This window comes from Cavia porcellus, unplaced genomic scaffold (assembly GCF_034190915.1).
Source record: "Cavia porcellus strain 051 isolate PalLab524CR breed Dunkin Hartley unplaced genomic scaffold, mCavPor4.1 scaffold_29, whole genome shotgun sequence".
Taxonomy (NCBI): domain Eukaryota; kingdom Metazoa; phylum Chordata; class Mammalia; order Rodentia; family Caviidae; genus Cavia; species Cavia porcellus.
Window position 1 is genome coordinate 46,040,606 of NW_026947512.1, and position 25,548 is coordinate 46,066,153.

At 35.2% G+C, this 25,548-nt stretch overlaps 1 protein-coding gene across 1 annotated transcript in view; it reads left to right on the forward strand.

Moving 5' to 3' along the window:
- Window positions 1-25,548, forward strand: part of LOC100379225 (ADAM 5 protein precursor) — a 108,392-nt gene that overhangs the window by 19,883 nt on the left and 62,961 nt on the right. The window contains 1 exon segment of the mRNA NM_001173099.1: window positions 23,219-23,355. Coding sequence (NP_001166570.1) covers window positions 23,219-23,355 — 137 coding nt within the window.

Genomic DNA, 25,548 nt, shown 5'->3' on the forward strand with positions numbered 1-25,548 from the left:
TTCCCTGTCTCTACCTCCATTTCTAGTTCCCTTTCCAGTTTACAAGGCCCCTATCTCCCTATTTATTGTTATCCATTTTTTATTTTGCTCTTCAAATTATTTATATTTTGAGTTCCCCATGTAAGAGAAGTTATGTGAAGTCTGGGCTTGTATATTCATTTATTTCACTTGACATTACAGTCTCAAGGTGCATCCATTTTCCCACAGTGACTAAAATTTATCCTTAGTGATGGCTGAATAGAACTTTCCATTATTCATTCATTTGATGATGTACATATAAGTCAGGTCCAAGATTTGATTAGTGTGAGTTGTGGTGCCATAAGCAAAAGTATGCAAGTATCACTGTAATACAGCATCTTTGACTCTTAGGGAGATACTTAAGAGGGAAATGTCTGTATTGAATGAAATTTCTACTGTTAGGTTTTCTGAGGAATCTCTATACTGTTTTTCATAGTGGTTGTACTAAGTTTACATTCCCGCCATCTATGAGAAGTGTTCCATTTTCCCTGTGGCATTTGTAATTATTTGATTTCTTGATGATAGCCATTTTTCCTGAGTAAGATGCAATCTCAGTGTTGTTTTAATTTACACAGAGATATCCAGAGATGGTTAACATTTTTTCATGTACTTATTAGTGATTTGTTCTTCTGATAAATGTTCTATTTCAATTGCTTTTTTATTTTATTCTTCAGAGTGTAGTTGTTTTTGAGTTTCTTATAATATTCTAGGTACTAGTCTTCTGGCTGAGGAGTAGCAAGTAAATATTTACTCTCATTTTGTAGTTTGTCTTTTACTCTTTTAGCTGTTTCATTTACTATGCAGAAGCTTTTAAATTTGATTTAATGCAAATTGTTGAATCTTGATGATATTTCTTATGCAACTGGGATTTTGTTTGAAAGGTCCTTAATTGTGCTTGTCTTCAAGAGTTTTACCTATTTTGTCTTTCATCAGATTGCTTCTGTTTTAATAAGTAAGTGTGATCCATTTTGATTATATTTCATATATAGTGAAAGATATGGGTCTAAGTCCAATTTTTTTTTTTACTTCTCTAATCAGTTTTCTGATCACTGTTTGTTGAAGAGCTTGTCTTTCCTCCAGCTTAGGTTTCTGGTCCCTTTGTCAAAGATCTGATCGCTGAGTGTGCAAGGGGTTGTTTCTGCATCATCTGTTCTATTCCATTGATTCATATGTCAGTTTCTGTGCCAGTACATGCTAGTTTCATCAGTGTAGACTTGTAATGTAATCTAAGTCTAGGGTTAAATTGCTTTATGTTTTCTCCTGTTCTCTAGGTTTATTGTGAGTCTCTTCTGGTTCCATATGCATTTTAGGATTGTTTTTTCTAGCTCTGTGAGGAATACTGTTGGTATTTTGACTAGGCTTGCAGTAAATCTGTGTATCTGTTTTGATAGAGTAGCCATTTGGTTGTTGTTGCTGTTGTTGTTTAATAATTGTCTGGTTTTAGAATCAAGATAATGCTAGCTCTTAGGAAGGAGTCTGGCAGTACTCCTCTGTCAGTTTCCTTCAAGAGTTTTAAGAGTATTGGCATTAGATCTTCCCCAGATTCTTACAGAATTCAGTGCTGAATCCATCAGGACCTTGCCTTTTCTTTGTTGGTAGGTTTTAAAAAGTCTGTCCTTCAGTTTCATTGTCTGTTGTTGGAATGTTCATGGTTTTTATATCTGTGGCATCGAACTTTTTATTCATATACATCTAGAAATCTATTCATTTCTTCAAGATTGTGCAGGTTTTTGGAGTACATGTTTTGAAAGCTATTACTAATAATCTTCTGCATTCCCATGGTTTCTGTTGTCACTACAACTTTTTCACTTCTAATTATATTGGTATGTATCTTTACTTTTATCCTTTTGGTAAGTTTGGCTAAGGATTTGTTTACTTTGTTTATTCTTTTGAATCATTAGTTTGTCAATTTGTTCTTTGTGTTATTCTTTTTTGATTTCAATTTTATTAATTTTGACTCCAATTCTTACAATTTCTTTGTGATAACTTTTAGACTTGTTGTTTCTGCTGGGCCTTGAAATGCAAGATTAGGTTATTTATTTGTCTTCTTTAAATGTGGGTATTCATAGTAATAAGCTTTCCTCTTAGAGTTACTTTAACTGTGTCCCATAGGTTCTGGTATGTTGTACTAGCATTACTGTCTGATTCTAGAAATTATTTAAATCCTCCTTAATTTTCTATGACAGTTTTTCTATTCAATAGTAATTTGTGTAGTCCCCAATTGTATATTTTTGTTATTTTTTTCTCATTGATTTATAGGATTATTGCAGTATGATTTCAATTCATTTATATTTATTTAAGCAAACTTTATGGATTACTGAGTAATCTCTTTTGGAGAAAGCTCCATAGGTTGCTTTAAAAAAAGGTGTATTCTGTTGTTGTAGGCTATAACATTAGTAGATGTCTACCAGGTTCATCTGATCAAGAGCATGGTTGGCTTCCTTGATATTTCATTGTTGATCAATGCCTGTTTAATTTATAATAGTGAGATCTTGAGGTCCCCCACTATGACTATGTTGATGCCTATTGATCTTTTATGCCCATTGTTGCTTGTTTTATGAAGTTGGGTGCATTATTTGGTGCATATATTATTACTATTGTTATCTTTACTTGTTGAATTGTTCTTTTAGTCAGTATATAGTGAGCTTCTTTGCTTCTTCTGATCTGTTTTTGCATGAAATCCACTTCATCTGAAAACCGAATAGTTACTGGTTCTTGTTTTTAGACTCCTGTTGAATGGAATGTTGTTTTCCATCCTTTGAGTTTTAGTTTGTGATTTTCTTTTTGGCTTAAACATGTCTCTTGCATGCAGAATATTGTTAGGATGTGTTTTCTGACCTCATATAGAAATTTTTTTGATTGAGGAATTCAGATTATTTACAGTGAAAGTTATTACTGAAAGGTATTGACTTGCTCTGGTTATTGTGTTATTTTCTCAGCTACTGATTCTTTTAATTTTTCCTTTTGTTTAACTTCTTACCCCAATTTATATACTAATTTCATTAAAAGTTTTTGGCATCGTTGGCTTCATTGTCTTCATGTAGGATACTCCTGAGAATTTTATTAGAGTGCTTGTTTGGTAGTCATGAATATCTTAAGGGTTTTTTTTTATCATAGAAAAAATTAATTTTGAATAACCTAATATCAGCTACTGAAAATCAAAATGTGATTAAAAACTTATCAACAAAGAAAAGCCCCAGGTCCTGATGGATTCACAGCTGAATTCTATAAGAAATTTAGAGAGGATTTAATGCCAATACTCCTTAAACTCTTCAATGAAATTTAAAGAGAAGCAGTCCTCCCTAAATCATTCTTGGAGGCAAGTATCATGCTGATACCAAAAACAGAGAAAGACCCAACCAAAAAGGAACAATAATAGACCAATCTCACTAATGAACATTGATGCAAAGATCCTCAATAAAATATTGTCACATAGAATGTAACAAATCATCAAGAAGGTTATACACCATCACCAAGTGGATTTATTCCAGGAATGCAGGGATGGTTCAACATAAGCAAATTAATAAATGTAATATACCATATCAACAAAGCCAAAAATAAAAATCACACGATCATCTCAATAGATGCAGAAAAAGCTTTTGATAAAGTCCAACACCTGCTCATGATAAAAACTCAACAGAAACTCAGAAAAGACGGTATGTACCTCAATCTCATAAAGGCCATTTATGAAAAACCAACAGCCAACATTATACTAAATGGACAAAAACTGACAACCTTCACTCTAAAATCAGGAACAGGACAAGGATGTCCATTATCACCACTCCTATTCAATATAGTTCTGGAAATATTATCCAGAACAATCAGAGAAGAGGAAGAAAAAAAAAGAATAAAAATAGGAAAAGAAGAAGTTAAATTATCATTATTTGCAGACAACATGATGCTCTACATAGACGGCCCCAAAAACTCCATTAAAAGACTACTAGAGGTAATAAATTCAGCAGCATAGCTGATTTCAAGATCATACTCAAAAATCAATAGCATTCCTGTATACAAACAAAAAAACTCACCGAGAGAGAAATTATGGAAATATCACCCTTCACCATAGTATCTTAAAAAATGAAATACTTAGGAATCAACCTGAGAATATAAAAGACCTATATGCTGAAAATCATACTATCCTATAAAAGGAGGTTGAAGAGGATATTAGAAAAAGGAAGGATATTCCTTGCTCTTGATTAAGAAGAACCAACATTGTGAAAACGGTCATACATCCAAAACTGTTATACAGATTCAGGGCAATCCCAATCAAAATACCATCAAGGTACCTTACATATCTAGAGAAAATATTCCTAAAATTCATCTGGAAACAGAAGAAACCTAGAATAGCAAAGGCAATTCTGGGCAATGAAGGCAAGACAGGAGGCAACTCAATTCCTGACTTGATACTATATTACAAAGCCACAGTAATAAAATCATCATGTGACTGGCAAAGAAATAGACCTGAAAATCAATGGAACGGATCAGAAGTTGCAAACACTACTACAAAGACACTCAGCCACCTGATATTTGACAAAGAGACCAAATATGTTCACTGGAAAAAAGCATCTTTAATAAACGGTGTTGGAAAAATTGGCTTATCACATGCTGAAGAATGAAAATAGATCCAGGCCTATCACCATACACTAAACTACAGTCAAAATGGATCAAGGATCTGAATATTAAAACAGAAACACTAAATATACTGGAGGAAAAGTCTTGGAGACATAGGTGTAGGGAGAGAATTCATGAATAAAACACGGAAAATACTTCAAAAGAATCAACAACCGGGATCTCATATTACTAAAAAGTTTTTGAACTTCAAAAGAAATCACCAACAGAGTGAAATGAAAACTCACAGAGTGGGAAAAAATTTTAGCCAATAATACCTCAAAGGACTTATATCCAGAAGGTACAAAGAATTGTCAAACATCAAGCCTGCATCAAAGACCCTCCCCAAAAATGGGCATCAGAGATGAACACACAATTCTTAGATTAAGATATACAAATGGCAAATAACCATCACTGGTCATTTGAGAACTGCAAATTTAAATACCATTGAGATTTCATCTCACCCGGGAACTAACGGCCACCATCAAGAAAACAAATGATAATAAGTGCTGATGAGGCTGCAGGGGAAAAAGGAGCCCTGCTCTACTGTTGGTGGCAGTGCAGACTCATGCAACCACTGTGGAAATCGGTATGGAGATTCCTCAACAAACTAGGATTGGAAGTTCCATTCAATCCAGCTATTCCCCTCCTGGGTATTTTCCCAGAAAAATTGAAAAGGTCATGTCACAGAGTATATATGCACCCATGTTCATAGCAGCACAATTTGTGATAGATAAATCTGGGAAACAATCAAAATGCTCATCAACTGCAGAGTGGATGAAAAAGATATGATTTTTTTTGGTCTTTTCCCTTTTTTATCAGTACTGGGGATCGAACTCACAACTGCCTGCTTGCAAGGCAGGTGCTTATGCCACTGAGCTAAATCCCCAGCCCCTAGATGTGATATATTTTTTAAATTTTATTTAAAAGAAAAAGAGAAAAAACAAAACAAAACAAAGCAATGTAAGGGTACAAGTAATACAGAACTACAAAAAAAATAAGAAATCACCAGTTAATAGATTACACATTATCATCTTAGTTGCTCAAGTCACAGTATCAAAGCATACAAAGTGGGCATTCAAACAGAGAGTCTGCAAACAGTTGTGTTTAATGATCCAACCAAAAACATTAATATGGTCAGCTATTTAACACCCCTAAACACACTTGTAGTTGTATCCTTTAGAGCACTTTTTTCCCTCTCCTTTTTACAATAAAATTAATACATTTTAGGTTTTTATTACTCCTTAGTTCTTATTACTTTTTTTTGGAAGAGAATAAAGTCAAATATGGCAAAACAAAGCTGTCAGTCAAAACCAAGGATAGACATAGCACATGATGTTAAACAGAGTACAAGGTTATCAACAATGGTTACCATAATGCCTCTTGCTTCCTTAAAAAGAATTATCTACCTCATTAGGTATTATAAAGTTGAACAAAATAGTAGAGAACAAGACCAATAAAACTTAAACATTGTAAACCTTACAAGACTTCCAAAGGAGATAATAGTCAAACCACAATGGGCATCTTCTGAATCTTATTGCCTTCAAAGTAGTTGCCTATACCCTCAAACTTGATACTATCATACAGAACGGAACAGAATCTAATCAGTCAAAACAAGATAGTGGGAGTATTACAGGACTTCAAATCAAGTTAATAGGAAATCAAAAAAAGTTACTAAAATATATCCTGCTAATTCTTAAAATTTTCCCCTTAATTAAAAAAAACATAAAAATAACTAAATAATTTTTTTAATAAGTGAGAGATTGAGATAAAAGAGGACATAACAACATAACAATACAGGTCAAAGCATGACTGTTTCAGCAACCTACTACTTCACTACCAAATAACCCGACTTAATAATAGTTACCATAGTGTCTGTCTTTTCCCTTGAAATATTTGAATAAAACTTCATATACTATAGCTTCAAATATTTCCATATCAAGAAGCCCATAATAAAGCCATTCCATTTAATAAGTGAAAACTTTATAAGGCTTCAAGGCCACATAATGGAGAATCATGATTACCACATACTTTTATATATTTGAATCATTACTTACATTAGGGAAACTATTGGGTATTCACACATCCGAGATTGATTTATTTCACTTATGAGTATGGTCTCAAGCTGCATCCATTTATTGATAAATATCTCAATGTGGTCCTTCTTTATAGCCGAGTAATACTCCATTGTATAGAAATACCACATTTTTTAATCCATTCCTCAGTTGATGGACACTTAGGTTGTTTCCAAGATCTGGCTATTACAAATTGTGCTGCTATAAACATGGGTGCACATATATCACTGTGGTATGATGCTTTCAGTTCTTCTGGGAATATGGCTAGAAATGGAATAGCTGGAACAAATGGGACTTCCAATCCCAGCTTTTTGAGAAATCTCCAGACTGACCTCCACAAAGGTTGTACCAGGCTATATTCCCACCAACAGTGTAGGAGAGTTCCTTTTTCCCCACAGCCTCTCCAGCATTTGTTGGTGGTGGTTTTCTTGATCCTGGTCATTCTTTCAGGAGTGACATGGAATCTCAGTGTGGTTTTAATTTGCATTTCTCTAATGACCAATGATGAATAACATTTTTTCATGTATTTATTTGCCATTTGTATTTCTTCATCTGAGAAGTGCGTATTCATCTCAGATGCCCATTTTTGGATTGGATCTTTGAATTTTGGGGGTCTGAGTTTTTTAAATTCTTTATATGTTTTAGACAAGAGTCTCTTGTCTGAGAGGGAGTTCACTAAAATCTTTTCCCAGTTTGTGGGTTTTCTTTTCACTAGGCTGGAGATTTCTTTCACATGCAGAAACTTTTTAATAATAAGTGGTCCCAGTTATTGATTCTGGGAAGTATTTCCCGTGCGGTTTGAATCCTATTCATGAATTCTCTACCTATCCCTATGTCTTCAAGGTTTCTACCCAATTTGTCGTCCAATAGATTTAGTGTTTCTGTTTTAATATTCAGATCTTTGACCCATTTAGATTTTAATTTAGTACATGGTGATAGGCATGGGTCTAGCTTTAGTTTTCGGCAAATGGAGAGCCAGTTTTTCCAACACCATTCATTAAAGAGACTGTCGTTCTTCCAGTGAACCTGCTTGGCTCCTTTATCAAAGATAAGGTGGTTGAGTGTGTTTGTAGTTGTGGTTGTATCTTCTAATCTATTCCATTGATCTTCATCTCTGTTTTGATTCCAGTACCATGTTGATTTTAGTACTGTTGCTTTGTGGTATAACTTCAAGTCAGGGATTGTGATGCTTCCTGCCTTGCCTTTGCTGCTTAGAATTGCCTTTGCTATTCTAGGTCTCTTGTGGTTCTAGATGAATTTTAGGAGTGATTTCTCTAGATTTATAAGGTATGTTGATGGTATTTTTATTGGGATTGCATTGAATCTGTATAACAGTTTTGGGAGCATGGCCATTTTCACAATGTTTGTTCTTCCTATCCATGAGCAAGGGATGTCTTTCCATTTTCTGAAATCATCTTCAATTTCTTTTTTCAGTGTATTATAATTTTCCCTGTATAGGTCTTTCACTTCTTTCCTAAGAGTAATTCCTAAATATTTCATTTTTTTGCTTGCTAGTGTGAAGAGTGTGGTTTCTCTTATTTAACTCTCTGTGATTTTGTTGTAAGTGTATAGGAATGCTATTGATTTCTGAGTATTGATTTTGTATCCAGCTACATTAATGAATTTATTTATTTATTATATCTAAGAGTCTTTCAATGGAGTTTAGGGGGTCTTCTATGTAGAGTATCATGTCATCTGCAAACAATGGTAATTTAACTTCTTCTTTTCCTGTTTTTACCCCTTTTATTTCTCTCTCTTGTCTAATTGCTCTGTAAAGTTCTTATCATGAATGAATGTTGGACCTTATCGAAGGTCCAACATCTATAGAAATGATGATGTGATTCTTACTTTTGGCTTTATTGATGTGGTGGATTACATTTATTGATTTATCTATGTTGAACCATCCCTGCATTCCTGGGATGAATCCCACTTGGTCATGGTGTATAATCTTTTTGATGATTTGCTGCATCCTATTTGCCAATATTTTATTGAGGATTTTTGCATCTGTGTTCATTAGGGAGATCGGTCTATAGTTCTCTTTTTTAGTTGGGTCTTTCTCAGGTTTTGGTACTAGAGTAATATTTGCTTCCAGGAATGACTTAGGAAGGATTGCTTCCCTTTCAATTTCATTGAATAGTTTGAGGAGTGTTGGCATTAAGTCTTCTTTGTATTTCTTGTAGAATTCTGCAGTGAATCCGTCTGGGCCTTGGCTCTTCTTTGTAGATAAGGACTTAATTATATTTTCAATTTCATTAACAGAGATTGGGTTATTCAGCAGTTTTACAATTTTCTTGATTTAGCTTTGGTACTTCATATGTTTCTAATAATCTGTCTATTTCTTCTGTGTTATCAAACGTTTGAGAGTAGAGGTTTTCGAAATAGGTGTTGATGATCTGTATTTCTGTAGAGTCTGTAGTGATTTCACCTTTTTCATTTCTTATTGCATGAATTTGATCTTTTTCTTCCCTTTTTAAAATAAGGTTGGCTAGGGGCTTATTGATTTTATTTATTCTTTCAAAGAACCAACTCTTTGATTCTTTGATACTTTGGATTGTTTTCTTAGTCTCTATTGCATTGATTTCTGCTCTGATTTTTATAATTTCCTTTCTTCTTTTGGCTTTGGGCTTGACTTGCTCTCTTTTTCTAGCTGTTTGAGGTGTAGCATCAGGTTATTTATTTGTATTCATTCTGTTTTCCTCATGTGGGAACTCAGTGCCATAAATTTTCCTCTGAGGAAGGCTTTCATTGCATCCCACAGATTCCGGTAAGTTGTATCTGCATTTTCATTTGCTTGTAGGTACTGTTTAATTTCTTCTTTAATTTCTTGTGTGACCCACTGATTACTCAAGAGTGTGTTATTCAGTTTCCATGTGTTTGTGGGATTTTTGCAGTATCTTTTATCACTAATTTCTAATTTCAGAGCACTATGAACCGATAACATGCAAGGGATGATTTCAACTCTTTTGCATTTGTTTAAATATGTTCTGTGAGCTAATATATGGTCTATTTTAGAGAATGATCCATGGACTGCTGAGAAGAATGTGTATTCTTATGTTGCTGGGTGGAACATTCTGTATATGTCTATCAAATCCATTTGTTCGCAGGTGTGATTCAGTTCTGTTATTTCTTTGCTTATTTTCTGTCTGGTTGATCTGTCCCTTGGTATCAATGGTGTATTAAGGTCTCCTGTTACAATTGTGTTACTGATAATTTGGGTTTTCATTTCTGTTAATAGTTGTTTTATATAATTGGGTGCTCTGGAGTTTGGTGCATATATATTTAAGATGGTTATCTCTTCCTCTTGGAGTTTTCCCCTAATGAGTATGTAGTGACCTTCTTTTTCCTTTCTGATCATTGTTGGTTTAAAGTTCACGTTGTCTGCAAACTGAATGGCTACTCCTGCCTTTTTTTGGATTCCTGCTACGTGAAGTATTGTTTTCCATCCTTTGACTTTCAGTCTGTGAGTAGCCTTCTAGGTTAGATGGGTTTCCTGTAAAGAGCATATGGTTGGATTTTGTTTCTTGATCCATTCTGCTAGTCTGTTTCTTTTGATTGGTGCATTGAGACCATTTACATTAATGGTTATAACTGTTAAATGCTGGTTTATTGTTGACATGTTATCTTTCTGCTGTTGTATCTTTATCTTTTTGTTCTGTTTAATTAACTGCTTTGCTTAGTGGTTTTTTCCTTTGTGTATCTGAACTGTCTTTCAATATTTTTTTGCAGCGTTGAGTTGGTGTTCATGAAGTTTTTCAGCTGTTTTTTGTGTTGGACGTATCATATTTCACCATCAATTTTGAATGATAGTTTTGCAGGGTACATCAGTCTAGGTTGGAAATCATTTTGATTTAGGGTCTGGAGTACTTTACTCTATGCTCTTCTTGACTTTATTGTTTGTGCTGAGAAGTCTGCTGTGATTCTGATAGATTTTCCTTTATAAGTGATCTGTGTTTTCTCTCTGACAGCTTTTAATAATCTATTCTTGTGTTGGATTTCTGGGATGGTGATTATTATATGTCTGGGTGTAGTTTTATTTTGGTTATGACTATTTGGGGTTCTATATGCTTCCCTGATCCTGATGTTGGTTTCTAATCTCATGCTTGGGAAACTTTCAGCTATTACTTCTCTAAATATCCTCTTGACATCCTTTATGTTGTCCCCTTCTCTTTCATTAATCCCTATCAATCTTATGTTTTTTTTCTTTGCATCATCTTACATTTGTTGAATTGTTATTTCCTTGTTATTTTTAAAAGATCTTTCCTTTCCTGTTCACTAGCTGCAATCCTGTCTTCAAGGTCTGAAATTCTATCTTCACTTTCATTGAGGCAGTTTTTACAACTTTCAGTGGAGCTTTTTATTTCTTGTATATCTCTGTGCATCTGCATTGTGTATTCTGTTTGTTTCTTATATTGCTCATCTAGGGATTCTATCTTTTTGTTTAGTTCCTCCAATTTTTTAACTGTGTTTTCTTAGATATATTTAGAATCTCTTTCATTTCTTTCATCATTTCTTCTTTTACCTGGGAGATTATTTCGAGTTTGAATTCCTTTAAAGCTTCCTGGAGTTGCTTGTTAATTTCAGTAGCTATTATGTCCGATATTTGGGGTGAATGACATATACTTTCTTCTATATACATTGCTCCTAGGGTTTCTTGAGATGGGCTGGAGGTTTGAGGTTGTAATTTGGTCTTTCGTTTTGTCATTTTCCTATATTTCTGTGTTTCAAGTGTCATTCGAAAGCTTCCTCAGGGTCTGTTGGAAATGCACTTCTATGTTTGCAGCTCCTGGGACTCTGGCACCCAGTTCCCCCAAGCCACTGGCTCCCTAGAACCAATGGCCCTCTTCTGCCTGTTTAGAACTCCATAGTTCCAGATAAGCTGGGCTCCAGTGACACTGTACGCCCACCTGCTTGCTGGAAGCTCCACAGTTCTCCAAGCACAGCCAGAATGGGGAGGCGGATGCAGATGCCTCAAACCCACTTTTCCACTTCACTGCACCCGGAAGCCTGGAGAGTCCCGAACAGTCTGGGCTTGGGGCAAAGTGCACTGAGCACTTAGTGAAGGCCGAGGGGCCTCTGGAACCTGCGATGCTCGCCTGCTTGCTGAGATATCCACAGTCCTCTAGTCACACAGGTAGGCGGATGCAGGTGCCCCATATCCACCCAGACCTTCCTCTGCACCCAGATGGTGCAGGAGTCCGAAATAGGCTGGGCTCTGGGGATAGTGTGCGCCCTCCTGCTTGCTGGAAACTCCACAGTCCAAGTGCAGCCAGAATTATATGTGATATTTTTATACACTGGAGTACTACTCAGCTATAAAAAGGATGATCTTGAGGCCTTTATAGGAAAATGGAGGCAATGTGAGAATATTCTCCTTAGTGAAATAAACAAGACTTACATTAGTAAATATCATGTTGTCTCTCTAATGTAAAAAATAATAAAAACTGACAGTATAAAAAATAATAAAAACTGACAGGAATATCCAAAAAGTATAAAAGATACTGTAAAAGTGAAAGGGCAAGAAAGTGCTCTCACAGTATGTATAGTGTGTAAGATAGATGACTATATTACTGAATTTCTGTTGGATCAAGTAACAGAAGGGTTTACACTGTCAGTGTTTGAGTGTCTAGCCAATTTTCATGTTTTGATTTTGTGACTTTGACTATTTTTAAGATGACAATGTGTAATGTGTCAGTTAGCAATTTTATGATGTGAAATTTTTGAATTCTGTATTGTTCTACCTTTTTATGTTTTTCTAATTTTAAAATTTCTTTTCTTTCTTTCTTTAAAAAAATCACAATATGCACTATAACAACCAATGTTAAATTTCTTTCATTCTGTCTTGAAAACCAATGTTGTTATTGTTTTGGGTTTGTTGTTGTTACTTATCTCTTTTGCTTTTTATTTTTCTTTTCTGACTTCATTTTTCTTTTTAAAATAAAAAAAGAAAAACCTAATTCCTCCATCCAATTTGAACAAAGGGTTTTGGAGCATAGGTCAAGTGTGTTTGGGCAGTTGAAGGTTGAAAGACTTTGCTCCAATTTCTCCTGGCTTTTAAGGTTTATGTGGAGAAATCTGCTGTATTTCTAATGGATTTAACTCTATAAGTGATTTGTTTATTGTTTCTAACAGCTTTTATGATCCTGGTTTTTGAAAATTTGATCCCTTCCTATTTGCAAAAGCTCTATTTTCATTGTTTTCTCCTTTTTCCCCCCATTTTCTTTTTCTTCCCTTTACTTTGCCTCTTTCCATCTGTTATTCTTTCATACATTTGAAAAGATGTCCCTACTTCTTGTTTATTTGTCTTCTATTTTGCTTCCTCTTCATTCTATCTATCTATCATCTACCTACTTATCTATCTAATCTACCTAATTTTTTCATATAAGAAATTATATTTTGAAACTTGTTCTGACTTATTTCACTTAGCATTATATTCTCAAGTTACATTTATCTGCAAATGCTTCAAGTGTATCATGTTTAGAAGATATAAAAATTCTAAACATGATATCAGTCAATGAAATTGAAAATATTATTAAGAGCTTATCAGCAAAGAAAAGCTCAGACCCTCATGGATTTACAGTTGAATTCTATAAGAAATTTAGAGAATGCTACTAATGCAAAGTCTTTAAGGAAATTGAAAGTATGCAATACTTTCAAGATAATTTCTGTAGGCAAGTGTTACCCAGATTACAAAACCGGAAAAGAACTCCCCCCCACACAAAAAAGAAAACTACAGGCCAATCTGTCTCATGAACATAAATGCAAAAATCCTTGTAAGATACTCATTGAGGAGATTATACATTGTGACCAACTTGGATTCATCCCAGAAATGCAGGCATAGTTCAACATATACAAATCAATAGATGTAATGTGCCATATTAACAAAACCAAAGACAAAATCACATAGTCATCTCAATAGATGCAGAAAAACCATGTGACAAAGTCTTACACTCATTTATGATAAAAGCTCCACAGAAAATTGGAATAGAAGGTCTTACATTAATCTGATAGAGGCCAACTATGACAAACCACCAGCTAATATCATGTTAAATGGTCAAAAATGGAAACCTTTCATTCTAAAATTGAGAACAAGACAAAGCTATCCACTCCCACTTCTCCTATTCAATATAGATCTAGAAACACTAGCCAGAACAACTAGCATAGAGCAAGAAAGAAAAAAGGATAGGAAAGGAAGAAGTAAAATTATCATTATTTGCAGAAGATGTGATATTCTATGTAGAACACCCCAAAAATCTCCACCAAAAGATTTCTGTATTTAATCACCACTTTCAGTAATACAAGGTCAACACTCAAAAATCAGTAACAACACAAGCATACATAAGTAACAAACTCACACAGAGAGAAATTAGGCAAATCATACCCTTTACAATATTATCCAAGAAAAGTGAAATTAGGAATCAGTCTAACAAAAGAAGTAAAAAAATCTATACATTGAAATTTACAATACTCGGTAAAAGATTGAAAAGGCTATCAGAAAATGAAAATATATCTTTTGCTCATGGATAGGAAGAACCAATGTAGTGAAAATGGCCATACTCTCAAAACTACTATACATATTTAATGCAATTCCAATCAAAGCATGTTTAGTGTACCTCACAGAACTAGAGAAAATATTCCTAAAGTTCATTTGGAACTAAAAGAGACCTAGAATAGCAAAAGCAATTCTGGGCAACAAAGACAAATCAGGGGACATCCCCCTCTCTGACCTGAAATAATACTACAGAGCTACTGTGATAAAATCAGCATGGTATTGGCAAGCAAAACAAAGCAACAAAAAACAAAAAACAATACAAATTTTTAAGAAATCAGATCTGAATGGCAGTGGAACAGAAGATGCAGATGCAACTACAAACACACTAAACCACCTTAGTTTTGAAAAAGGAGCCAAACATATTCACTGAAAGAAAGACATGCTGAAAATTAAACTATACCCATGTGAATCTCAATGTACTAAACTAAAGTTAGAATGGATCAAAGATTTAAATGTTAAAACAAATAATCTACTGGGGGAGAAAACAGGTAGAAATCTTGAAGACTTCAGTGCAGGCATAGAGTTCATGAACAAAACCCAGACTGCACAGGAAATACAACAAAGAGTCAACAAATGGACCTCACTTATTAAGAAGTTTTGCACATCAAAAGAAATCACCAACAGAGTGAAAAGACAACCCACAAAACAGGAAAAAAATTTAGCCAATTATCTCTAAAAGGACTTATATCTAGATTGTAGAAAGAATTGAAAAAATCCAATCCAAAAATGAATCTGAGATAAATACACACTTCTCAGATGAAGAAATACAAATGGCAAATAAATGTATGAAAAAATGTTCAACATAATTGGTCATCCAAGACATGCAAATTATAATAACACTGAGATTGCTTCTCATACTAGGAAGAATGGCTACCATCAAGAAAACAAACAAATAAACAAAAAAGATAACCCCAAAATGCTGGCAGGGCTGTAGGGAAAAAGGAACTCTTGTCTACTGCTTGTGGGAGTATAGACTGGTGCAACCATTGTGGAAATCAAGGTGGAGATTTCTTTAAAAAAAAAAAAAGACAACAACTAGGGTTACAGTTCCCTTTTTTTAACTTTTTAAAAAAATTTATTTATTTATTTTTAAATTTTATTTAAGGAGAAAAGAAAAAAAAAGCAGAGAAAGGGTACAAGTTATACAGATTTGCAGAAAAAGAATGAACAGTAGGAAATCACTAGTTAATGGATTACATACTGTCATCTTAGAAATAATTGTTCAAGTCACAAAATTAAAGCTTGTAAAGTGGACATTCCATCAATGATACTGCAAACAGTTCTGTTCAATGATCCAATAAAACTCTGTGATATCGTTTTCTATCTTATACACTTAAATATACATGCAGTTATATAGTTTAGAGCACTTTCTTTTCCTCTCTTTTGTACAATGACTATTACACATTTTGGGTTTCATTGCTCTCACGGTTCTTATTACTTTTTTGGAAGAGAGTAAAACCAAATGTGACATAACAGAACAGAATCGGTCAAGTCAAAAGGGTGGACATAATAGATAATATAAAAACATAATACAAGGTGATCAACAATGGTTACCATAATGCCTCCCGCTATCTCTAATAGAATTGCCTATACCATTAGTTATAATACAATTGAACAAAACAGTAAAGAACAAAACCGACAAAGCCAAACCATTGGAGACATTGTAGGTCTTCAAAAGTAGATAAAAGTCAACGAGAATGGGCGTTATAATGAATCTCATTATCTTCACAGCTGATGCCTAAATTTTCGAACCTGATACTATCCAGCAAAACAGAATAGGGGAACATCAGTTAAAAACAAGATGGTGAGAGTAATACAGGGTTTTAAATCGAGGTAATGGAAAGTCAAAGTGGGTTACTATAATATATCCTGCTATTTTTTTCCTTTAATTAAAAGGATAAAAATAAAAAAAGTATTAAAAAAGTAAATAATGGAGTGGAGATTGAGATAAAAGAGGGCATAATAACGAAACAGCACAGATCAAAACATAACCATTTAAGCAGAATAGTGTTTCACCACTAGATAATCCTGACCTAAAAATGACATCTTAATAGGTAATACTGATTTAGTATCATCTTGTTTTGAAGTCTCATCTAGCTTTTGTCCTTCTGTCTCCAATGGTCTAAATAGGTTGTATCTTACTGGATTTTATTATGTACGATAGTATAAGCAAAAACCTTTTAAAGACAAGGAGATTATACAGAAACCATTATCCATTTTCTGTTAGTCGATTCTAAATACTCTGTAATGCTGTCATTCTCTTAAATGGTTTTACATTGTTTTGATATACTTAATGCTACAGTATATGAAGTTGTACTCAAGGATTTCAAGGAAAGAGACAATATGGTAACTACTTTTACAGTTTCCTTTTGACCCACCTATTTCCCTTATGGGTATCTTATTTTGATGTGCAAAACTTCTTAATAAATGAGATCTCAAACATCATACTACAGCACTATGTGTGCACCCATGTTTGTAGCAGCACAATTTGTAATAGCTAAATCTTGGAAACAACCCAAATGCCCATCAACTAAGGAATGAATAAAAAGATACATTTTAAAAAATATAATGGGATACTACTCAGCCATGAAAAGATACACTTGATAATTTTATAGGTAAATGGATGCAACTCAAGATCGTACATGTGAAATGAACCAGACCCACATGTGTAAATATCATATTATCTCACTAGTGTGAGAATCTGAAAGAGTAAATAAGATGCAAAATGTACAATAAATTTTGTGGATAGGGGAGAAACTGTTCAGAAAAAAAAAGAAAAACTGTGATGGGAGAAAGGAAATGAAGGAATTGAAAAGGAAAAATATACATAACACAAGACAGTTAGGATAGTTATATAGCTGATTTTTCTCAGTTCATTGAAGACGAAATTTTGTGCTAGTGATGTTTCTTTCCTATATCTTGTGTGAACAACTACTCTGAAAATAATAATGAGCAATGTGTTTATTGTTACTCTCCTATTAGCCTGTTTTAAAACTGTTTTACTATTATTTTTCACCTTTTTCTGTTAAAAAAAATTTATCCTGATTTATTGTACAGTGGTACTGTGCTGTCTAAATACCCTGTTTTCTTTATCTATTTAGCTGTTGATGGACATATAGACGATTTATAATATTTATGTATTATAACTTATGATGTTATAAATATGGGTATGAGTGTATTGCTGTAATACGACTTTTGGGAAGGACACTGTTATATTTGATAACATTGTGTTAACTTGAGAAATACAGGTTAACTTAGCAATACAGCAGGGGCCAGCTCCTTACTTTGTGAGCATAATGAGCCTGTGCATCAGGAGGGCAAGAAGATTTTGTGATGGCTACAACCACCCTGGGGTGATGTGGCGGTGGGGGTTGCCTGTTTTCAGTATAAGGGAGGGGAGGCTTGTCCCCCCTCGTTTTGCTCTTGCTGCTTTGAGCTGTGGTCCCCGTGCTACGCCACCCTGCATTGGAGCCAGCTGATCATGAGTTGAGCTGTGAGTTAAATAAAACCTCCCTTCCTTAATTTTGAATATGGGGTATTTTGTCTCAGCAACGAGAGGAAAATGACTAAGACAGATACACAGAAAGGAAGTTTCTGGGTCAAATGGAATTGCTGTTTTTCTTTTCTCAGTCAGGAAGGAACAGGAAAAAGGGATAAAATAAGAAAATTAAGATGCATTATGGGCCCTTATACACCCACTGTCACCACGAGAAAGGTTACTTCTTGTGGGCAGCCAGCATGCACTGGGAGAATCAGATAAACACCCGCGTGCCTGCTGCCATGGAGGAGTTTTGGTGTAGACACTGAGAGAAGTGGCAGCTGCGGGTTGGTTTCTCAGTTTCTTGTAATTTCTCCTGGATCTGTGAGTGTGTGGACATGAGTATCAGCCCTGTTTTCTAGTCCTGACACAGTGGTGACTTCTGCTGCCCATACTTTAGAATAATTGTTTTGCTCCTGGATTTCTGTTTCTTACCTTTTCATAGACACTGGTTCTTTGCTAAACAGCTCATTCGTGTCTCGGATCATTTTTATTAACTCTGCTAGTTTTCTTTTGAATTTTTTTGGACCATTTTGTTTAGCAACTTCATTATCCATTTAGTTTTATGATTTTTAAGCACTCCTTATTGGTATGGCTTATTGGTTTGTTTCTTCTTTTACCATTTCATGTAATTCAGTCACTTGTTTTATTATTTCTTACAATGCCCATTTGATTAACTTTGGGGGAGTTAAGTGTTTTGGGAGGCATTTTGTTGTTCTGTTTTCTCATGATTTTATTTGCTTGCCTCTGTGTGTGTGTGTGTGTGTGTGTGTGTGTGTGTGTGTGTGTGTGCTGTAGGTTGAGGATCAATTACAGTGGAAAGACACTGTTGTTAGTATGGAAGTCTCTTTACTTAGTATCTGCTTTCTAGTGATGTGGTGTTGGCTCTGGTTGCTTTTTGGTACTTACCTCTTTGATCTATCAGCTTAATAGGATTGCACCTATGTGTTGCAACTAGAGAAGCCTACTGGTTATTTCAATGCCAACACATACAATCACACATTAATCATGTACAATGAAACTTTTTATTTTATCTGTGTCCCTGATAGACTGTACTATACTGCTACTAACAGCCTGTGATGTGGAGGAATGAGGGATAGAAAAAGGAAAAAGGAAAGAAAAGGTGCATGCTGTGAGAAGAGGAGAAGAGAAATAGCAGTAGCTAAAAGGTACACATGAGATTAGACTCTGTTGGAATTATTTTTATAGATATAGATAAAGTAAAGGACTTGTTTTGGGGATTTGAAAGAATGTTTTGGGAGCCAGAGAAGGAATGCAAAGGGAAAGAGGTGTAATTAGAGTTTGAGGGAAATTGTTAGATTGCCAGAATCTGTTAATATGTTGGTGGTTAGCTTATGTTTGGATAGCTCCCACCCAGTTTGATGATTTGCCCTGATTTGCCCATGACTGTTACTATTTAAATTAAAGCATTGGTTAATATTTATTCTCCTTGGCACATACATTGACACTTACATATTTGCCAAAAGAGGAAAGGAATATAGGGAAGATAAAGAGGTAAGAGAGATTGGCAGAGAGAAGAATAAAGAAAAAGTTGGCAAAAATAGGAAAAAGGTAAAATAGAAAAGCTAAAGAAAAAATAAAGAGGAAGCAACAGTAACAACAGATAAATGTCAGGCAGCTGCAAAAGTGCAAAATCCAGGCATCCCCCCAGTTCCATTTGTGTTGCAGTTTGAGTTCAGCTGCAGGTCTCTGGGTTGGTCTCTCTCCTTGGGTTGCTTTTTGCCTGCCTGTGGTCAAGGGGCTCCTTTACTGGTTGTGACACTCAGACCTGTGGCCCATGCATGGGGTGTGGCTAACTGTAGCCTTTGCTTCTGTTTCTAGATCAACTACCTGTTATTCTGGGGAGAGGAGGGTCTAGTATAACTGGCCCTGATCCTTCACCTAGTTTTCTATTGATTTCCAGCACGGTCCTCTTGGTTCCTGGTTTCTTTCCCCAGTGCAAACCCTGTGGGTGCCTCTACATGTCCCTGGCTGTTCTCTGACCAAGGTACTCCTACTCTGTCTCTCCACCCACAGTATTTTCTTGGTCAATCCCCGAAGCGTCACTCCTTGTTTTCAGGAGTACCTGGCAGCAGTGGTAGGAGTTCCCCTGTGGGTGCTCCCTAGCAGGTACGAAAGGCATGCAGGATATCCGGTGAGCACAACTCTCCTGGCGTTTGGGGAAGGAAGGGATGAGTACTTATCTCTGTGTCAGTCTGGCTTCTTTCCTTAGAGGCCTGTCATTCACAGATGCTGCTCACCACACAGCTGCGGAGGCAGTTTTCCTGGTGGTCAGGCTCAAGTCCTTAACTGGAATGGCATCATGCTTGTTTTCAGACTCCTGAGGGCCGGCTGGTGTCCTCTGATACACCACTCTCCAGCTTCGTTTCTCTGATGCCCTGTTTTGTGCAGTACCTCAATTATCACGTTCCTCTGCTGGTGAGGAAGGTGGCAGGAATGGGAGCCTATTCTACTGACCAGGCTGCTGCTGAAATGCTGGCTCTCTTCCTCGGGGTGACTGACCTTCTAGTTTGCCTACTTTAGATTCTCTGTGAATGTAGTGTTTTTTGTTTTACTTCCTTTTGTATCTGACATATCATTTATCTTTGGTACCTGACATGTCATTTACTTACTTTTGCATCTGACATACCATTAATACAACTGTACATATTACTTCATAAACTTGTTTTGTATAACATAATCCAGGTTTATCTGTGTAGTTACAAATGGCACAGTTTCTTTCTTTCTCTCCTCATCCACCTCTTCTCGCTCTCACTGATGTTTTTTATATTTTTCATATGCCTTTCTTCCTCTGTTGATGAAAATTTAGGTTGCTTCTTTGTCTTAGCATGGATCATGCGGCAATGAAAACAAGAATGCAGTATTTCTTCATTTTTCTGGTTCCTGTTCCTGTGTGTGCACAACCAGAGGTGGGATTGCTGGATCATATAACAGTTCTAGTTTAATTTCTTCATAACTTCCTTGTTGTAACCAGCAGCACCACAGAGGTTCCCATTAACAGTGGGATCTTGTTTTCCCCTTTTATTATTTTGATAACTTTTTAAAAAATCTTTTTAAAAGCAGTAATCATCCTGGAAGTGAAGTGAGGTGACATTGCTATGATTTCAGCTGGCATTTATCTCCCTGACGATGAGTGATGTTGAGAACCTTTTATTGTCGATCACTGGTAACTTCTTCAAAGAAACGTTTCACTTCCTCAGGGCTTGAACATTTTAAAATTATGTTATTCATTAATTTACTTTTCTGTTGAATTGCAACAATTTATTATATATATTTCATATATTATATAAATATATACTTTAGATATTATCTCTATGTTATAGATGTGTCTCTATCTATGTCTCTATGAATCTATAGGTCTATATCTGTGTCTATGTCTAGCATCTACATCTGTACTTATATCTATATCATCTATCTATATCTATCTCTGTTTCTATCCAGTTTTCAAATGTTTTCTACTGTTTCTCAGGTTGTTTCTTCAGTTGTTGGTTGTTCCAGTTGCTGTGAAGGAGCTTTATAAGTTTGATATTGATTCATATTTCCTTTTCATTTTGTGTGTGACCTTTTGTGATTGTAGTCATGAAACCATTGCCTCGGCTAATGTCAAGAAGTCTTTCCCTAGTTTTCTTCTAGGAATTTCTTCTTCTGGTCTTATGGTTAAGTCTTCTGAGTTGATTTTTGCATATGGTGTAAGGTACGGGCTACTTCTACTTGGTTACCTATGTACATGTGAATGTCCACTCTTCCCAGGGCCATTTACGGAGGAGAGGACTTTTCTCATTGATTGTTGACATTGCTCTACTCTGTATGTATGGAGTAAGATGAGGTATTTCTATTCTGTTCTACTGACCTATATGTTTTTGTAAATACTGTGACGTTTTCGAGAGTCCTTGCAAGTTTTTTGATTTTTTTTCTATTTCTTTGAGGAAACCCATTGAGATTTTTATAGTGATTGCACTGACTCTGCTTATAACTTTGTGTAGATATTTTTATGATGTCAGTTCTTACAATCCATGACAATGAGATTTCCATGTATTAGAATCTTTTGGTTCATCAATATTTTATGGTCCTCAGTGCATAGATATTATATTTTCTTTGTTAAATTTAGTTTCAAGTATATTATTTTTTATTATGTCTTCATAAATAACATTTTGTTCTAACCAACACTTAATCTTTGGCTGTGCTTGGATGTATGATTTTTTTTCTTGAGATTCCTACCCGTGTCCGCATTAGTTATGGCCCTGGCTCTTCTGAGCTGTTAATTATCTGCCAGTCCCTCACTGCTGGCACTCTCTTTCTCGTGGCCCATTAAAACCAACTACTTTGTTATGTTACAGGATTTTAAATTAGTGTGCAAGACCAGTCAACTTCCTTCTGCAGTGCTGCTATGTGGTATCGTGGAGATGTTCAGGTGTTCCTACTATCTTGCTGCATGTTGTGGAGATTGATATTATCTAAAACACTTAAATATACAAACTAATGCCTGCGAATAATGAAGGGATTGAAAGGTATTTTCAGGGTTGCCCTCATTTCAAGGCAACAATTCAGACCTACGTAGACAGCTGTTTTCTCTTCCTATACAACATTCTTTATCTTCTCAGCAGAACTGTTAAGAGAAAACAGAATTTGGAAATGATACACTGGAGAACAATAATGTCTTTTGAGACTGTGGTATAAATAACTCAAACAAAACTTTTAGCAAATAAAAGCAATACAGTTCTGCGAATCAGGAATATGGAATAAGCTTTGTGGGTGGTTTAGAACTAGGAATTTTTACAAGGCTGCAATTGAGATGTAAGGAAGGAAAGGCTCAGCTGCCCGGGGAGGGCAATCTTGCTCTTGCTGTCACCCAGCTGCTGACCAACCTCAGAAAACCGTATTTCCAGGCTCATTCACATGGGCCTCTGCCACTGTCCGCCTTACAGTGAATTGGCTGGCTTCCCCTAGAAGGAGTGAGGACCTGAGTTTTTCATAGGCTATCTCAGAAATGATTACATGCTATTTCTGCTGCATTCAGCTAATTGGAAGCAGATCAAATCCAGCCCATACTCTGTGGAAAGAGTCACATCCAGGAAGCAAGAATTTCTAGGGCTCATCTCAGAAGCTGCCTGCTATGGAAGGAATGTAGAATTAACTATTAAAGTAAAAGGTTAGAACCATTTTGTTTAAATAATTCAGAGAAGTACCACAAAGATGGTGTTTAAGATTAAGTGTAGCTCTTCAATTGTCATTAAGTTTCATAGTATTTTGAAGCTAGCTGCTACATTGACTCATCCGTGTATCCAACTCTATTATCAAAAACTTTAATTGTACTGCAGTTGCATTAGCACACTATTTTTTCATTATGCTTAATATTGCTTTATTTTATAACTGATCACAATAATTTCTCCCTATTTACTTCTTATTTAGTATCCCGCCGGTTTATCCCTGGAGTCATTCGCTGTCATTATTGTGCAGTTGCTGAGCCTGAGTGCAGGAGTCATGTATGACACTTCTGACAGCTGCTACTGCTCAACAGATGTTTGCACAATGACACAAGAAGCAGTGTAAGAAAGTTTCCTTTATTAAATACATTGATATCTTCTCCCTTCTTCTTTGTTAGTTTTGTATTTTATTAATAAAGTTAATGTGACTAACAATGTATCATACTGCCACTAGACAACTTCAGAACAAAGGGAACACATACCAGTACAGGCAAAGTACTCTTTATGAGGAACTCGTCCTCTGTCCTATATTGCAGAATCTGGATTTTCCTTGAGTTTCTTTTGACTAGCTGGATATCTTCAATGATTGAATCAAATAATTTTCATAGTTTTAGAGGTGCCAAAGGATTTATATACTGAAAAATACAAACTTTTGATGAGATGAATTGAAGAAGACATAAATGAAAAGCTAGACTGTGTTCAATAAAATGATTATTAAATTATCCATTCTAGCCAAAGCAAAATATTGATTTTATGCAATCCATATTAAAATTCTAACATCATTTTTCAGAAAAATTACATGAATATCATAAAATTTGCATCTAATTAAGATTCTGAGCAGCCAAAGTAATCATGAGTTAAAAGAACAAAACTAGAGGTCTCATGCTATCTGATATCAAAATATATTACAAATATGTAGTAAAAAAAAGTGTCATCTGAGCAAGAAATGTACACAAGAAGCAATTTAATAGGTTAGAAACCTCAGAAATGAAGCCACACTTGAAGGTTAACTGGTTTTTAACTTCTTAAAAAATGTTTTTAATCGATATATACCAAATATAGCAATATACAGAGTAAAATGTGATGTTTCAATGTATATGTACATTAGTAATAATGGAAATTAGGGTAATGAGCATATTAATAAACTTCAGTACTTATCTTTGTGGTGAAACGTTCAAAATCCTCTTCTAGCTTCTTGTAAGTGTACATTATATATTACGTCACTATTTGCACTAGAATTTCAGACACATTCCTTCGACATAAATGTAATTTCATCTGCATTCACCAGCAGTTCATCCCTCCTTTCCCCTTCCATCTCCAGCCGGTGGGAATCATTATTCTGCTCTCCACTTCTGTGAGATGGACGCTTTGATTTCGTACATAGGAGTGAGATTATGCTGGGTTTGCCTTTCCATGCGCAGCATGTGTCTAACATAACATCCTCCAGACCCATCATGATGTCATAGATGACAGAATTCCTCTTTTCATCCATGCCTGAGGAGTTTCCCTGTGTATGTGTGTGGCATGCTTTCTTGATTTGTGCAAGCATTAGACACTTATTCTGTATCTTGACTGTTGTGAATGGCGCTACAATAAATGCTCCTCAACACACAGAATTCACTTCCTTTGTATATATATATTGCTGGAACTTGCATTTCTGGGTTATACTGTAATTGCATTTTTAACTTTTTGAGGAACCTTCATACTGTTTTTCATAATGACTAGTAATTTAAGTTTCTACCAATGTACTGTACAAGGATTTTTTTTTGTACTTCCTTACTGGCAGTGTTACCTTTTGCCATTTTTACTTTTAATTGTCGTATAATATTTGTCATATTTATCAGATTATGATGATGTTTTGCTTTGTGTATATATTGACCAACCCTGAGTAACTGACATACCCATCACCTTAAACTTTTCTTGTTTCTTTATGATAAAAGCATTCCAAATCATCTTATCTGTTTTGAGATAACATCTTGTTTTAATTATATTCACTGTGCTATGCCAGAGAACACTAGATTTTTTTCTTTTTTGTAGTGAGGATTGAACTCACGACCTCGCGCTTCTCGGGCAAACACTTGAGCTGCTGAGCTAAATCCCTGGCCCAGAATATTAGAATGTATTCCTCCTATCAAATCATAATGTTGCATCTACTGATTTTTTGCTGTTTCCTCTTTCCTTTGGTTTCTCTAGCTTCTGGTAAGCACTATTCTACTGTTAACTCTTATGAAACAAACTTCTTTATATTCTACATATGGGTGAGTTGATTTGGTATTTGCTGTTCTGGACCTTATTTATTTCACATAATGCAGTGTTGTTTGGGGTAATCCATGCTGCACATGATAGGACTCATACTTTTAAAATTTTATTTTAAAGAGAAAAAACAATAAAAACTATGGTATAAAATTTAAAAACAAGAGCGGAGAGTAACAAGGTTAACGTGTTGAGTATTATCTTCAAAGTAGTTGCTCACATTACAGAATGGAGGCATGAAAAAATGGATCAAATAATATAAACATAAACCGGTGAAATTAG